The sequence below is a fragment of the Setaria viridis genome, chromosome 2, assembly GCF_005286985.2.
Source record: "Setaria viridis chromosome 2, Setaria_viridis_v4.0, whole genome shotgun sequence".
In the NCBI taxonomy this organism is placed as follows: Eukaryota; Viridiplantae; Streptophyta; class Magnoliopsida; order Poales; family Poaceae; genus Setaria; species Setaria viridis.
Window position 1 is genome coordinate 47,019,749 of NC_048264.2, and position 16,775 is coordinate 47,036,523.

A 16,775-nucleotide genomic window follows, 5' to 3' on the forward strand; every position below is an offset into this window, starting at 1 on the left:
CGCGTCAGTTTTGAAATGAAATGTCAAATTACCAAACCTCAATATTCACTTACCATTAACATATTTCAACATGATAAAATAAACTATTTGTTCCTAGCCTGTGTTTCCATGCAAATGGTATATGGTTGATGCACAACACGATACAGAAACATCGTCTCTTCTGCAGATACATCACAGAAGACATATCTACATAACGTCTCACTCGATCAAAATTGTACGCATATTTTAAATGCGCTAACCATCCTAGTCTTTCAGCCTAGAGCTTGATGGCTTCACCTCCTCAAGGATCGGCGCAGGCCTGACATAAGTGAACCCCGCGAAGTTGTCGTGCCCGCCGCCAGCGGGGGTGGCCACCGGGGAGTCCAGCACGGGCGTCTTCGTCCAGCACTCGTCGAAGTTGGCGATGCAGGTCAGCCCCGCGACATTCGGCCGGAAGCTTGGCTGGATCTGACGGGCCTCCAGCTTCCTCCAGTTGATCGGCTTGAACCACTTGTGGTTCCTTATCTCGTTGCTGCCCCCAGGGCCGCTGCCCAGCCGCTTGTTGGGCTCCTTGTGCAGCAGCTGGAAAATGGTGGGAATTGAGAACGTCAGCTCAAATCAAGCTAATGATTCTATGCTGATTAAAACAATAAGATCAAAGGGGAATGAATTTGCTTACGCCTTTCAGGAGGGAATGAGCTTCACTAGACAAAAATGAAGGAAGCTTCAGCTTTTCTTTTACAACCTTCTGCTGAACTTTGTCCCTGTTCCCAACAAATGGGGGCTGTGTTGCAACGAGTATGAACAATTAGCAATGAAAGCAAACTAGATGGCACCATCTACCCCACAATATCTATCTCACGTGAGGCTCTGATGCAACCATGCAACTCACCTTGCCTGTAAGCATTTCAAAGAGGAGGATTCCCACGCTCCACCAGTCCGCAGCCTTATCATGCCCCCGGCCAAGAATAATTTCCGGGGCCATGTACTCAAGAGTGCCACACATCGAGTTTGATCGAGTATTTTCACAGAATTCCTTTGCAAGGCCAAAGTCGGTGAGCATGGCCTAGAAATGCGGGCAAAGAAAGATATGTCAGCAAATTGAGTAACTAGTAAAGATGCCAGTTGTCGTGTTGGATTCTTACATGGCCATCAGCATCAAGGAGGATGTTTTCGGGCTTGAGATCCCTATGCATGATTCCATTCGCATGAAGATGAGCTACAGCAGATACAATTTCAGCTGTATAGATTCTTGCAAGCTCCTCCCTGTTATGTGAAACCAGAAAAGTTTCAGTGCCAGTGCTACTGCCTTTTGACAAACAAAACTATTAGCAAGAAATGGAAGATACCTAAATAATCCTTGCTTGTAGAGCTGAAAGAAAAGATGCCCCCCATTTATGAAGTCCAGGACAAGGTAAAGTCGATATTTTGTCTGCATGATCAGACAATTGCATTTTAAAATTTGTACTAGGATTTCACCAAACATAATCTCTTCTTTCTGTGCAGTGTATAATGGTGAGAATATGCACAACAACAGTTTACCTGAAATGAGTACCTCAGCTGCACTATGAAAGGGTGGTCAACTTTTGTCAATATCTCTCTCTCAGCTTTCATATACTCAGCATGGTTATTTTCCAATATCTTATCCTTCCTCATAACTTTCATTGCATATATCTCTGAAGTATTTTTCTTTCTCACCTGAAATACTTTGCCAAATGCCCCTTGGCCAACAAGCTTCAAGATTTCAAAGTCATCAAGCCCAACACCCTCATCCTCTGTCATAGCATTATCAAACTCTTCGTCGCTGAGCTGCCCTTGGTCCCCTTCCTTTTCTTCTGAGAGGCACTTTACAAGTTCCGATGATCCCTCTGTTTTTCCTAGACTGAGCTTGCTAAGTAGCAAGGACCGACTAACAAGTGATGTTGGACCGACAAGAGAATGGGATCGCTTGATAATGACAACAGGATCATTGTAAATCTCTTCATTGGACTCAACAGTATGTGCAGGGCTGTCCGGTTCATGACCACAAAGATTTGTTGGCGTTTGCACTGGGGTGGAACCAAAAACATCAGAGAAATCATACTCAATACTTTCTGATGAGACAACATCTGGGGGGCCCATTGGGAGAAGTATCTTGACTGGGCAGAGGTTGGGGCCCTGTGCAAGGGCTGCTGTTAGAGACGAAGGCTGAGAAGAGACCATCTTCCAAAGGCCTACCAAATCCTAGGACAGCTTCTGCACTAAATTCTTCTCCCACAGTTAGGACTAAATTAGGCTTCCTCCACTGCGAATAACAGCCTTAAGCAAGGGGAAGCTTCGACCAGGAATTCCCAAGTATCCCGCAAAAAGGCAGAGAAAGAAGATGCTGCTGTTTACTGTTGAATGAGAAATGCTGGATGCCAGTGCTTTCCCTGAACTCATGAAGCCGAAGACGTCAACGCTGGACACAAAAAATGGATATTTCATATTTGGTTAGCATTATCTTTCACGCAAAGAAGACCAGAAAGGAGAAAGGAAATTTGTACGGGAAAAAACAGACAGGGATACCCTATCTCTGTGTGCTATTGGCTGCAACTCTAAAGGAAGCTTTTATGCAGAGGAAGGTAAAGGAGAAATTACAAATCCTAGCAAGTTCTTCAGACCTTTCGCTAGGATTTCTGCATACTGACATTATGGACAGATCCAATAACTGAAAAACAAATTTTAATTTGAATGATGCTATAAAAGTTAAAGAGAAATCCAGCCAAAAATACTATAGCTGATTTCTCTAAATCTCCAGAAATAATGACAGTAAGTTAACCATTACGACACAGTGTCACAACACGGGATTATTAGCACTGCTTTCCAGGTACCTTAAAGACTCCAACACCATATGTCAGCGAGTAAGGGGGTAACTATGCAAATTCGCAGCTTATAAGTAATGAAGTTGCACTGACAAGTGTGTGCTGAGCATCTTAAATGCCAAAGGAATTCTTATCATTCTGCTAATGTGAACTAACACTATCAAAACTACATAACTGAAGCATTAGAGCATGGCAAGAAATCACCAGTTCGCAAAACTAAGCTCCTAAACTTTTAGAGTAGAAGCACAGAACCTGCTTAGCAAGTCATAAGTTTGTTCCCCTAACAAAGTAGGACCTATGCCTGCTGTCTAAAAGTTTACCCCAAATCCTCCTATCCTATTATCCTGGCAATGGTATCCTATTATAGCTGTAGTCTCAGAATTTACCCAAACCCTCCAATCCTATCATCCTATCCGCATTATCCAGTAGCAGGTGACAGACTGCCAGTGTACACCAATTACGAGTTTCGGATCCCAGCTGCCAACAAACTCCTAATTAAGCCCTTGCGTGGGCAAACGACTGGCAATCTGGCTGAGGCAGCCGAATAATTGGTAACAGAAATCGCGTGCTCTCCTTGCCAGCTCAACCACATCGAAATCGTAACGGTGGAGGCAACCAACCGCCCCGAGCGACAGGAAAACTTCGCAGAGGGAAACGAACTAGGGAACCGATCAGCCGAGCAAGGAAACCGAACCGCACGGCCGATTCGTTCCTTCTGCGCCCTGCGTGGATCGCAGGGGACCTCTGCGCGTGGATTGGAGCCGACGAACAAAAAAGATGCAGCACAAAAGAAGAGGGAGGGCAATTCTCCGATACCTATCGCCGATGGAAGAGAGGAGAGGGCTAGCGGCGTCCTCAGCTCCGGCCTCCGATCCGCTTTGCTCCTTGGGCGGCAGGGGCGAGGAGCGCGGGGGCGCGTGGATGGATGGTTGGTTGGTGGTGGCGAGTGAGGAGTGCCGAGGAAGGAAGGGGAAAGCGTATGCGGGCTGGGTGCCTTCCGTTCCGAATAGGCGCACGTTGTGGAGCACGCCACGCCACGCCTCGCCGCCGTCCAACCAATCGGGCGCGGGAGGCCCACCGGTCTGTGGCTAACTGTGGGCCAGGTTCTGCCCAGCCGCCAGTTCGTTTCTATCTGGATCTGATTACTCGTTTATCTTTTCCGACTCGCGGGAAATCACGTTGACCGGACAGCTGTGTGCCGGCCGTCGCTTCGAAGTTGATGGGCTGAGGAGGCCGAGTGGGCCTAGCTGAGATAGGCCGAGCCCAACCGTTTCTCAGCCCATGTTCATCACCCAACGTATCCAAAAAACGTTTCACGTTGATCATCCAAAAAACGGATCGAGGGTGATGGAAAATAACACTTTTTTTTTTGCGAGAAGGGATAACATCATATTAAAAGAAAACAGGTACAAGAACAGTGCATCCCCTTTTAGCACAAGGGTCCCTAAGAAATCCAAAAATTACAACGAAGACCCTCTTCTTCTTCCTCAGTTCTTCGTGCCTGTGCATCTCCTGGAGCTGCAGATCAGTGCGCCAGATCACACCACCACCTTCTTCACCTCGTGCCCAGACAAAGAAGCCGACACCAAACGAAGGTAAGCCGCAAGACATCCTCGGTAGAAGAGCATCGGCCGTCAAGCTTCCCAATCTAACAACCCAACCTCTCCCTCTCCTGAGTAAACTGGAGCACAGCTCTGGCAAAACCCAACAAGAAAACCGACACGCCAAGAAACAAACCACCCCAAGAGCTATCACTTCCAGAAAGAAGCAACAGCCTAGCAACGGATCCACCGCCGGCGACGAAAGCACCAGCCCGGAAGAGAAAGCTCACAGGGGAGCACAGAAGATCCATCCCCTTTGCAAGAAGACAGACCAGAACTAACCTCATTCGATCCTCACCGGAGACGACACCGCCGTCGCAATCTCCATCGGAGGAACGAAGAGGAACAAAATCTTCACCGGAGAAGACATGCGGACCATCTTCAAAGCCGGAGAAGGTTTCGTTCAAAAAAAGCCGGAGAAGGAGCTTATTCGCCGATAGAGCAGCCCCGCTGTCGCCGCCGCTCCCGGGCACCCTAGCTCCGCCGTCACCGCCGGCGAGCAACCTTACCCTAGCCTACTCAAACCAAGCCTAGTAGTATAGGGTATATACACCGGATGGCCAAATCGAAGGTTCCCCGAATCCCCCAGCGCCGGCAAGGCCGCCGGAGGCGAGGAGAACCCGTCGATTTGGTCGCCGGAAAGAGAATCGCCTTAGATTCGCCCTGTTGGAACTGTAGCAAGGATTGAGTTGGGGAGTTTAGACAGGGGTCTCATCTTCCTCGAGCGCAGTGGAGATGGGGAGGCTTGTTCATGGCAGTAGGCTGACGGATGAGAGGCTTTTGGCATGATCAACCGAAAGCCCCGGCTCTCACTTTGTTTTCTTTCTTTTTCTTTTTAATAATAATAACATTGTCTGTTGACAAATTGCATTTGCCGAGTAAACATAACCAACTACTAGTAGATTCGTAGGAAAAGTCGTTGTCACGGAACAGGTTTTCGTCCTTGCGTCAAGATAGGGAACTGGTGGCCTAAGTTACATGTTCCTTCCCTTTTTTGTTTTTTGAGAGGATGTTCCTTTCCTTTTTAATCGACTATATAAGTTGCATGTTCAACGTAATATGAAAAAACAAACCGATCCGTCTTTGAATTGATAGTGGCGACACCCAACACACCACAAAACGAGAAAACAATGTGCAAGAGGTGGAAAAAGGGCTTCAAGACCCTCCAATCAGTTTTGTAGATAGCTCTGCCTATCCATTGGATTTAGAGTATCTCCAACACCATATGTAAAACTGGTGATATAAAATTAGTTTTAGTATAAGAGAGAGAAAATCTTCAACACCATGTGTAAAATTGGTGATCTAAAATTAGTTTTAATATAAGAGAGAGAAAATTTTAGGTACCTTCTCCAACAGCATATCTTGATGACCTATATTTCATCCAAGGATTAATCCACAAATGAAATCTTTTTTCAGGGGCTAATTTGCAAAATCTTAGCACCTATTGTCATCCTCTGCTCCTAGCCACCGCTACCCGCCTCACCGTGGCGGCTGTCGCTGCTCCCCTCCCTGCGCCAGCCCGCCTCCTCGCACAGGGCCGGCCCTGTGAGAGGGGGGGCACAGTGTGCGGCCGCCCCGAGCCCCCAAATCTCAAGGGCCCCACCCTAGGTGTGCTTATTGCCCTGCTGCGCAGGTCGCATGCAGCCTGCATGTACCACGGCCCAAGGCTGGTGAGCCGTAATTATTGCCCTGCTACGCAGGTCGCATGCAGCCTGCATGTAGCATGGCCCAAGGCCGGTGACTTGGTGAGCTGTAATTATTTATGCATGCGGTAGCCCAGCAGACGAGTAGACGACGCGATCAAGGCGACCGATCGAGTGCCGATTCGTCTAATTGCGATTAGATCCAATTCCTTTGATCCTTTCCTTTGCTCGAGCTTGGTACTCTGTACTCGACTGCCGCTAAAGGGCCAGGGCCGTCGCTGCCCGCCGGTTCTCGGCTTGTTGCTTGCGGTTGGCGCTTGCATAGGTAGTACTCACTACTTAGCAGGGACTCTGAACTCTCCTCTCACGGCGAACAACCCCTAGGTATGAACGACGCGGCCACGTGGAACGGCAGACGGGTGGAGATCAGATAGGAGATCGTCAATTCGCTTCTGTGATCAGGTGATTCGATTGTCAATTCCCCAATTCTCCATACCATTAATTATTAATTCACTATCACAAGTTATTTAATCTCAACTGATTTATAACTATTATGTATTTATAATAATTGCAACACCGTGGGATATCATGTCGTCTAGAAAAAATGAATCAGGTAGCGAGAAAACGAAAAGAAAACGACATGTGGATGAGTTGATAGAATCACAGAGAGGAGCTATGGATAAATTTTGCAAGAGTAATCAGGGCGCTGAGAGTAATACGGGCGCTTCGACGAACCCAGATGAGTTGGCAATAGTTGTTGTGGATGAATCAACTAATGGGAATCAGAAAGAAAGTGTTAACATCAACGTCTATGATAATAATGTAAGTGACTCTGAGAATATAGTAAATGCATCAGGTGCACATGCACAGTCTGCTACTATTGATGATCAACCAGTTTACACTTTAGATATTTATGATCAAAAAAATTAGGATAATCTTGATAATAAAGCAAGAGACATATTAGTTAAGAAAGGATCTATAAGAGAAGAAAATATCGAATTTCCTCTAGATGCTGCCTCAAGATATTTTTCATATGCTCATTATTCTAGAAAATTAAGCAATGGAAAGGTACATGATAGAAACTGGTTAGTTTATTCGAAGCATGTTGACAAAGTTTTTTGTTTCTGCTGTAAAATCTTCAAGTCTAGCACTAGCAGGAGTTCTAGTTCCTTAGCAGGTGATGGGTTTAGAAATTGGAGGCATATCAGCGAGAAGCTTAGAGAACATGAATAGGGCCCTCACCGAGAATCTACTGGTGAACTCGATGGCATAAGTCATCATCAAGCCAATCATCGCGTTCGAAGCAGGCACGATGTTTGTCATCGACTCCTGAGTTTGCATCGTAGACGGTGCTGGAAATTTTCACCGCCACATTGCGTCGACCCCGGAAAAGAAGCATCAAACCATGAAGCTCCAGAACCAAGCTCTGGAGGATCTCATCGAGAATTTCAACGAATTTTCAATTTCTGACCTAGTCAGAGGCTACAGGGATGAGTTTGAGTTCAACTCGACTTCTCCCACCAATCGGATTGGTTTTCACGAGTTGGAACATAAGTCATCATGCGAGTTGGACTACCACCCAAGTCGACTGCCCTGTCTAGATCACAATTCGATACAGATACGATCGAGAATCTCGACTACTACTCGGACCCAGACGAAGAGACTCCTTTATCAAGTCCGCAACAGGACCTGGTAGTCACATCAACTCCCCAAGGTAGATTTGTCTACTGGCCTAACATGAAGTCACCTGCTCTTACCAAAAATGACGACACCAAAGTCATCTACTTCCCCATCTGCATGGAGGCGACGATAGCCAGGGGAGTACGATGGTGACGTGTTTGAACTGCTTCAAAGGCGTTATCCAGGTTCTGAATTGGTAGGTCTGCTGCAAGTCGGCGGTGGCGCTATGCTCTTGCGGCGTTTCTTGCTTGTCGTCGAGTTCTTTGAGCTTTGATCTCTTCTTCAATAATGTTAGCGGTGAGTTCATCCTACGAGACGTCATCGGGGTGATGCTCATGTCACGGGTTTTTGTCCCGTTGCTCTGACGGTGAAAAGTTCTCGCTCTGGAGAGTGGCTTCCCGAGCTTGAAGTGATGACCTTTGTGGTGTCGTCTTCCTTGTAGATGGGCGACAGAGGAGCTCCCTCATGGTACAGGAGAATGTTGAGGTAGGTGATGAGGCGCAAATCATCATCTTTGGCAAGAGCGAGTGACTTCGTGTTGGGCCAGTAGACAAATCTGCCTTGGGGAGTTGACGTGATTACTAAGTCCTACTGCGGACCTAATAAAGGAGTCTCCTCGTCCGGATCCGAGTAGTAGTTGAGGTCCTCGATCGTATCCGTATTGTATTGTGATCTGGACAGGGTAGCCTGATAACTAGTGGTCGCGTTGGGGAGTCCGAATGGGAATCGATTCGGGTGGTAGTCCGACTCGCACGATGGCTTATGTGTCGGCTCGTGAAAGTCAATCCGATTGGCGGGAGAAGTCGAGTTGAACTCGGACTCATCCCCCAGCCTCTGACTAAGTCAGAAATTGAAAATTCACCAGAATTCTCAACGAGATCCTCCAAAGCTTGGTGCTGAAGCTTTATGATTTGCTGCTTCTTCTCCAGGGTCGACGCGATATGGCGGTGGAAATTTCCAGTGCCGTCTGCGATGCAAACCCAGGAGCTGAAAATGAACGCCGCGCCTGCTTCGAACACGACGATTGGCTTGTTGATGACTTTGTGCCATCGAGTTCGCTAGTGGATTCTCGGCGAGGTCTCCTACCTGACGCGTCAGCTATCGATGTTTAAACCCGGCAACCTACCGAGGAGGGTGCCCGAGGTAGTGTTTTGGTTAGTAGGGCTCGTCGAGATCAGAAACTCGAAGGTAAATACAGACACACGATTTAGATAGGTTCGGACCGCTATATTGCGTAATACACTACATCCTGTGTGTTGGTTGGATTAATTGCTTTGGAGGGGGTCCCTGCCTCACCTTATATTGTCGGGGGCAGAATTACATGTACTTTTATTACTACGAGTACTTTTTCTAATCCTCAACTAGTTCCTGTCTTTCCATGTAGATTACGCCATCCTGCACCATAATCTCCATGTCAGATGCATCTCAGTATCCAGGCCCATATTTAAGACTGTCCAAACCTTCTGGTGAGCCAATAGATATATCTATGATAGAGGGTGAGGTCACGCGGGCTCAAGGTCAGATGTGAGATCCATGGACGGAGGAGTCGCCGGTGGGGAAAGTGCGGTGGTGGTCATGGGGCAGAACAATCCCTAGCGAGGCGGTTGGCCTTCCCACGGGGGGCACTTAGGTCATAGCCTAAAATATTTAGGGATAACAATTCATATAGGTACACCGTAGGAGTTTTTTAAGCCGTTTTTAGGTATTCCGTTAGTTTTAATTTAGGCATATCAAATGCCACGGTGGACCGGATTGAGAAGAGAATTGAGGCGCATGCAGTATTTTCACCTGAACCCACTCCACTGGTATGTGCCGCGTTGACTTTTTGCATCACCTACCTACTTTTGTTTTGCTTTGCCCCAGGGAATATGGCAGCAGGTGAGGCGGTTGCTTAACAAAAAGGAGGAGGAGGAGGTCGCATGGTGACGCCATGCCTGCGGCTGCGGCTGTACGGATGGGATCATCGATCCGATGGGCCCAACCCAATAAATGCTGCTGCGCCGCCCGACCTCGGAACGGAAAAGTTGATTCCCAGCTGGTACCTGCACAGTCGGTGGATTGCATATCAAAAGGAAGAAGGAGAAGGCAAGGATGAGCAACGACGGCAGAAAAATCACCGATCGCTGGAGCACGAGGACCACCCGCTCCTAGTGAACCACCAGCTTCTGGAGCCCTGCTAGCTCAAGGACCACCACCGACGACTGGACCAGATGGCTGGAGCACCATCGCCACCGGCACCTGGAGCACCCCCGGTGACTCGAGCAGGGAGGCCCATTCAATGGCGGCCCGATTGGATCTCGATTGACGCTTCCGCCCGAGTTCATTGTTGCGCACAGGATGATTTCTTGAGATGCACCTGGTGCGCATTTGGGGGGGGGGGGGGGGGGGGGGGGGGGGGGGGGCGACGAAGGCTGCAGCTTGCGTGTTTCCTTTTCATGTCCCAACACGTGGAAGCCATCTATTGGCTTCCCTCTAGGAGCTAAGCTCTATTTTTTCCGTCAAGGCGTCAACAAGCCCGCATCGAGAAAACGGAAACATCTCATTAGTTTCGTTCCCCACATTAACATTAGCGGTAGTTACAAAGTCGGTTTTAAAAAAATGACGCCAATCACAACATATTGCTGCCGCACTACACTGTAAAGAAAAGATTCTTGAAGGAATTGATGCCTATCAGGTCAATGTTCCACCACGACAACCTTAACTCGACGAGCAGCCAAAAAAAATGCTAAAATAAAATTCCTCACCACCCAAATCGAGAACCTGCACCATGAATCGAGATCCCGACCACCCAATTTGAAATCCCGAAGCAGGAATCGGGATCCCGATAATGCAAATCGAAATCCAAGCAGCTAGTATCGAGGTTGATTTGGGCAAAAGTTGCTTCTGCCCAAATCGACTTCCTTGTCGCTGAATGGAAGTTTGCCGCAACCCAAATCGAGTTTTGTGCCGTCGCTTCCTGCATCTAAATCGATCTCCTCACAGCATATGCTAGGCGAGCAGCTTCCAGCAGGGGAGGAGAAAGAACGGGAGGAACGGGGCTGACGGACGGCGCCGTTTTCTCGTGGCGTGTGCATGTGGAGCTGGGACGGAAAAAACAAAAGGCCCGCCCCTGGAGAGGAGCGATTTGATGCTCTCCACGTGTTCGGAGACACGGATGGGAACATGTTAAGGGAACAGGGAAGCTGCAGTCCTAAATTAGTACCCGGGTCCTGGACCCTTAAGAAAAGGAAAAGGGTGTGCAATGGTCGTCAAGTTGTGAACAAAGCTTGGGCCGCCATGTACAATAACTAACTCCCTGGAGAGCAGAGCCCCAAGCTTTACGCCACGCTGCTACACGAGCTAATCATCCATGCGTCGGCCGGCGCACAATCATCATCGTGCATGATGCATCCCCCGGTCGTCCGATTTGTCATCTCAGCCGCACCGCACCGCCTTTTGGACGTGATCGCGTACCGCCTGAACACGCCGCCTAGTTGAATTGTGGTGGTGGGTGGGTGCCCCGATCCCAGACCTGCGCCCCTACAAAACCTCAACTTTTTTCCAACTGCGCCGCGCCTACCTCCTTCATCATCCTTGAAAAGAAAGACGGCCACCGGACCGCACCTCTCCGGGCCCGGCAAGGCGGCAACAACCCGGCGCCCCGGCCGCCTTTCCCCACCGGGGCCGCGTGTCCGCGAACGCGACCCGCCCATCCCCGGTGGGCGTCAAGATAGAAGCCGTGTCAGCCGCTACGCGTCGCGGTCGCCCGCTGCCCCCCGGAGAAAACGCGCGCGCCATCCGCCAGTCAGCAGTCACCACCACACCCGCGGGCACCACCACCACGCTGGCATCCAGAAGGGATGCGGTTCCTATCCTACGTGCTCGCGCCCGCGCGGGATGACGACGCGGTGGCATGCGCGACCGGCGTCGGCGACACGGTCCCGCCAGGCGACCTGGCCCTCCCTCCGATCCCCCCCCTGCCTCTCCAGGCAGTGGTGGACGTCCCGCCCCGGCCAGACCACTCGTTGTCGTTGAAGCGGTCGCCCGCACCCTTCCTCGCCGCCTCCTCCCCTTTTCTCCTCTCCTCCTCCGCAAGCACCCCCTCCGCGTATATAAATATTTGCCGAGCACGCGCCATCGTTTTTCATGAGCTCACCCTCTGGCCACTTCTTTGCTTCTCCCTTCTTTTTCTATTGCTCTGCTCCCTCGCGCGCGCCGCCCACCAGCACCAAGCAACAGCACCTGCAGCGGTCTATCAGCTCGCTCGCTTCGCTTCGCAGTTCACACGTACTACCCCGCGGCGCGGAGGGAGCTCCCCATCCATCCCCGTCCATAACTAAATTGTTCATTCGCCCGGTTAGGCAACCGCAACCACCGAGAGTTGAAGCCCGGGGACGCGGGAGGCATATATAGCGGAGCACCCCGGGGATTGGATTCGGAGGAGCAGTTGGGGACGAGAAGGGCGGCACGGGAGCGAGGGGAAGAAGAAGCGTCTCGAGTCGACGGGAAGGGGAAAGCAGAGGTGAGTGCGCCGCTCTGTTCCTTCAGATTGCGATTTCCTTCCAGAATGTTCTGGTATCTCAGTTCCATTTCATGCATACATGCGGTATGTGGCAGTAGATTCAGGGAATTTGAACCAAATGCACAGAAATCTTAGCTTGCACTGCAAAACACCTGTTTTCCTTGCCTTGGCTGTTGCCCGTTCTGTCCAAACAGAAGTTATTACTAGGCAATTTCTCTCCTGGAATTCTGGACTTTGCAGTACAGCCTAACTGAAATGAGTAGTGGACTAAACGGTACTAGTTTTATTTTTCTTTCTTTCCTCTTTAGAGTGGGATCAATGAGCGGTTTTAGTGCACTTACTATTTGTTTACCGAAAGGAAAAGAACAGTTCGAACGTTTCCTGAAAAAATGAAAAGGAGAACAGTTCAAATATAGGTGTCGCTTTTACATGCTTACCGTTCTTTCTCTGTCATCATCATTCGCACTTAAGTCAGACTTTGCCTACCAGACGTTACATATAAGTACAAAATCTCTTTCCTGATATCCGTTTATCTCTGTAGAATTATAAGATGTGAACAGAATGCTCATGTGTTTCCCTGTTAACTGTTTGACACCACAGGCAGCGGCGTCCTCCGATCATCGGCGGCAGCTCCTGATGTCCTGGGGGCCTGTCGGCTCATGGAAAATTCAGACGCCAGACCGGTTCGCCGTGTGAGATGTCCGAAGTGCCACAGCGTTCTTGAGGAGCCCGGCGCACCCGTCTACCAATGCGGTGGATGCGGCACTAGTCTTCGAGGTAATTTCAGGCTCCGCTCTTGTTTCAATCGCTAGCATTTGGATGCCTGGTCACACTACAGATTTCTGATGGATTCTCCTGTGCTCGTACAGCGAAAAACCGCACCGGCAACACAGGAGATGCGCCCAAGGGTTCGCCTTCACCTTCAAGGAGTGCGCTGCCTCCTCAGAGCAGACACTTGGACTCCACTGACGTCGCGAGCACCAGCAGGTCCAGCACCCCCACTTCTCTTGAGGCCACGAGCAGCAGGCACCGAGCCACCGACACGACAAGCCGGCATGAGTCCGGTGATCTCGTGTCGGCGAGGAGGCATGGTTCCAGTGATGTTGCCAGCACCAGCAGCACTCCCACTGTTACAAGTAGCAGGTGCCAAGGCACTCACACGAGAAGCCAAGGCGAGTCCGGCGATATCGTCTCGGCGAGGAGGCATGGTTTCGGTGATGTTGCCAGCACCAGCAGCACTCCTACTGCTACAAGTAGCAGTCGCCAAGGCATTGACACAACAAGCCGACGCGAGTCCGGTGATCTCGTGTTCGCGAGGAGGCATGGTTCTGATGATGTTGCAAGTACCAGCAGCACCCCTGATGCCACAAGCAGCAGGCGCCAAGGCACTGACACGACGAGCCGACGCGAGTCCGGTGACCTTGTGTCGGCAAGGGATCGTGTTTCTGGGCAAGAAGCAGTGATCGAGAAGAGGGAACATGATCAGAGTGTTGCCAATCAGGAGGTCTTTGACAATTCTGAAGGTCGCAGACCAAGAGACGGCGGTGTCGCCGAGCGCACTGCTACTTCTCCCGGCGTCAGTGTCCACTTCCCCGGAGGAAACAAAGATGCTACTTCTGAATTGCAGGACGATACAGAGAAGAGGATGAAACGCCAGGCTGAATCACCCGACGCTGCAAGAAAGAAACATTCAGGTGAAGCCGCAGTGCAGCCACAGTACCACCACCATCACGAAGAACTTGCGCCGAAATCAGCTCAAGCCCCAGCTGTTCAGTCTGCACGAGGTGTGTTGGCAAAGGAAGATGACACTGTTGCTGCTGCTGCCGGGGAAAAGGCGTTGAGCCCCTCCCGCCATGAGCTTGAAGCAGAAAACTTGGCCCCCTTGCGGAAGAAGATTCTGAAGACAGTGGAAGAGCTGAAAGGCGACCTCTCTGAACTTTTCAGGAAGTCCCCAGAGCTCAATCCAACGCCACGCGCTCGCCCTCCTCGTCTTCCCAAGCAAGAAGGCTACGTGTCTCGCGCGGCCGTGGCCTCGGGCCTCCCTGCCGCCAGAGCTCGTCGTGCAGCTGCCGCCGCAGACAGCCACCGTGCGGTCAAGCACGGCCAAGTTTCTGCTCCGCCTCCTCCCCGTGGATTGCCGTCACGGCGCTACCGCCGGTGCAGAGCCGACCCGTGCTGCCACACCGTGCAGCTAAGGCCGTGCCGCCACGGCTGCTGCCGCCACCACGGCAAGCCGGAGTGCGGCAGCTGCCGGGGACACTGCTGCAGGCCCAGAGCACCGGAGCCATCCGCGCCGCGGAAGCCACCGCCGGCGGCCAAGGAGGCCAAGCGTCGCCTGCCACCGCGCAACCACTGCCGGCCGATGCTGAAGGGCGCACCGTTCATCGTCTGCTCCAGCTGCTTCACGCTGGTCCAGGTGCCCGCCGACTTCGCCGTCTCGACCAAGACGGTGCGCAAGCTTCGGTGCGGCGCCTGCTCGACGGTGCTCTCCTACTCCTACAGGGACCCGGCCAGGAAGAAGGCTTACCAGGACTCCCTCGATCAGTTCAGCACGGACGGTTCCGAGCTGCACGGCGGCGGAGGCTGCGCGGGACAGCCGGACCCGTTCGCGCCGTTCGTCGACGGCTTCGGGCTGAGCAGCTACTCGACGGAGGACGACCATCCGCTTCACGTCTCGAGGAACACGTCGTTCGACACCATGGACGGGACGAAAGTGGTGGGCAGGCTGCACCGGCTGATGGGGTACGGGTCGGCGAGCGAGCTGCTCCGGCACTCCCCTGACCTGTACGAGAGCTTCAGTGAGCGGACGACGCCTGACGTGGGTCGGTACGACAGGAAAGGGAAAGGTGTTTGCGTCTACGACTACGACGTCGATGACTCCGACGAGGAAGACGGCGGCGCGCTGAAGAGATCGGTGGCGAGAGGGTCTGGTCGTTGGCCGCTCCCAGGGATTCTCGGCAAGGGGACCCCTGCACCGGGAGCCATCAGGATCAAGTGATAGCACATAGCAGGGTAGGATCGTGCATATTGCTGGAATGGAGGTTTTGGAATTCAATCACTGCACTTCTGGTTTTTTGCAATTCTTATAGATGTAGCTGTACCATTCATTTTAGCTGCCGTATTGATTTACGGCCAGCTTGCTTGTCCAAAAAAAAAATTCGACCGTGAAAATGCGGTACTAACGAAATGTGAATATCCAGCATTACGAATCTCAGAAAGAATCCTTGCTGATCTGCTCTGTCATCTGCTTTTTGTCTTCCGGACTCCCCTCGTTTTTCTTTTTGAGATCGACTCCCTCGTATTTCCGCTCTGCTGCCGTCGCAATTCCTTGCCGACTGCGCCGCCGCCGCTCCTCACCTCCGCGCCGACCACTGCTGCCCCTACCCCGATAGCAATCGCCGTCGCTCCGGCCTGCAGATCCACGGCTGCCCCTCCTCAACGACGGGCGCCAAGCTCCCCTACTGCCGTTGCAGCCACAAGCTGCCTTCCCTCGACTGCCGCCGCCGACCCAGGTCGATTGAGTTCTGGGTGCTCAATTGTTTGTTATTTTGGTTCCTTTTTTTACTGTTTAGTTCTTCATTTGATTGCGTATTTTAGATCTCGATTTGATTTGAGTTAATCTCTGTAATTGTAGTTCTGATTTAGCTCTACTTCTATTTGGTGTAATGGAGTATTATTGTACAGTGTGGTCTAACATGTCCTTGGTGATGTGCATCTGCGATCGATTTTAGTTCAAATGTTCATGCGGATCCCAAATCGGATGAGATGATGTGTCTATTTGGAGCACTGACTGGTTGCTATTTCGATGTGGTCGTCTAGGGTTTGATATCTCCCTTTATAGTCGTCTTCATGAGTTCTAGGACAATATCAAGGTCGCAAAGGCAGATCTCGTTTTTCTTCTTTTCTGTGTGATTTGATCTATTCTTGTTTGCAGTATGGGTAGAAATGATTTATTTGATGCCATTAAGAATATACATGAGAATTGTAAATATATAGCATATAGGTTTCAGAACCTTGCCAACAAATATGTTTATTATGTAGAAATTCCGAGTTGTGATGTTGTTTTGTCTTGTTGTAGTCTTGGTAGCAAACTTTCTTGTTGGGGTTCACCAGAAGTGCTACTAACTCTGTTTGGCACTACTGCTGCGGTTATAAATACCATTTCTATACATGCCAACAATTTGTAATGTTCTTATTCATAAAAAAATTCTACTACCTTTGTTTGGTATAATACTTCACAATGTAGTTCTTGAAAATCTTGACTGATCGTCACAAATTTTGCTCCTGTTTGGTGGCTTTATGTACCCATATGTCTTCTACCATGCGCTATCATCCTTTTTGGCATTTGTATATGGTATCTATATGGTGTATATTTCTGGATCTTCATATCTTATCCTCATGTCATCTACTGTTAGGCTGTCCATAGAGTATTTTCCTAGAATTTCTACTAGCTTTGTATAGGTCAGCCACATCTGCCTCATCAAAATACTCTCTATGTTCCCTATCTAGTGTACCTACCTAACTTTAC

At 50.4% G+C, this 16,775-nt stretch overlaps 2 protein-coding genes across 3 annotated transcripts; one reads left to right on the forward strand and one right to left on the reverse strand.

Moving 5' to 3' along the window:
* Positions 1–28: 28 nt before the first annotated feature.
* Positions 29–5,239, reverse strand: LOC117843212 (serine/threonine-protein kinase AtPK2/AtPK19). Of its 2 annotated transcripts, none has more exons than XM_034723777.2 (7): positions 4,706–5,239; positions 1,522–2,419; positions 1,329–1,411; positions 1,125–1,245; positions 872–1,045; positions 659–763; positions 29–561 (listed from the first exon to the last, which is right to left on the reverse strand). In XM_034723777.2, the coding sequence occupies exons 2-7, from the start codon at positions 2,179–2,181 to the stop codon at positions 244–246; spliced, it is 1,461 nt and encodes a 486-aa protein (XP_034579668.1). In that variant the 5' UTR covers positions 2,182–2,419; positions 4,706–5,239; the 3' UTR covers positions 29–243. The 2 variants fall into 2 exon arrangements, with proteins under 2 accessions (XP_034579668.1, XP_034579667.1); XM_034723776.2 differs by lacking the exon at positions 4,706–5,239 and adding an exon at positions 3,639–3,831.
* Positions 5,240–11,853: 6,614 nt separating this feature from the next.
* Positions 11,854–15,490, forward strand: LOC117845681 (uncharacterized). The gene is made up of 3 exons (XM_034726745.2): positions 11,854–12,247; positions 12,848–13,024; positions 13,117–15,490. Exons 2-3 carry the CDS (start codon positions 12,907–12,909, stop codon positions 15,243–15,245), a joined length of 2,247 nt encoding a protein of 748 aa, XP_034582636.1. The 5' UTR covers positions 11,854–12,247; positions 12,848–12,906; the 3' UTR covers positions 15,246–15,490.
* Positions 15,491–16,775: the final 1,285 nt, after the last annotated feature.

What these genes read in the sequence shown, in the direction of transcription:
- LOC117845681 (XM_034726745.2), top strand. Translation starts at nt 12,907, where the DNA reads ATGGAAAATTCAGACGCCAGACCGGTTCGCCGTGTGAGATGTCCGAAG. An exon ending in ATGCGGCACTAGTCTTCGAG is followed by an intron (nt 13,025 to 13,116) that starts GTAATTTCAGGC and finishes GTGCTCGTACAG; the next exon opens with CGAAAAACCGCACCGGCAAC.
- LOC117843212 (XM_034723777.2), bottom strand. Translation starts at nt 2,181, where the DNA reads ATGGTCTCTTCTCAGCCTTCGTCTCTAACAGCAGCCCTTGCACAGGGC. An exon ending in TACAAGCAAGGATTATTTAG is followed by an intron (nt 1,246 to 1,328) that starts GTATCTTCCATT and finishes TTCACATAACAG; the next exon opens with GGAGGAGCTTGCAAGAATCT. An exon ending in CTCATTCCCTCCTGAAAGGC is followed by an intron (nt 562 to 658) that starts GTAAGCAAATTC and finishes ACCATTTTCCAG; the next exon opens with CTGCTGCACAAGGAGCCCAA.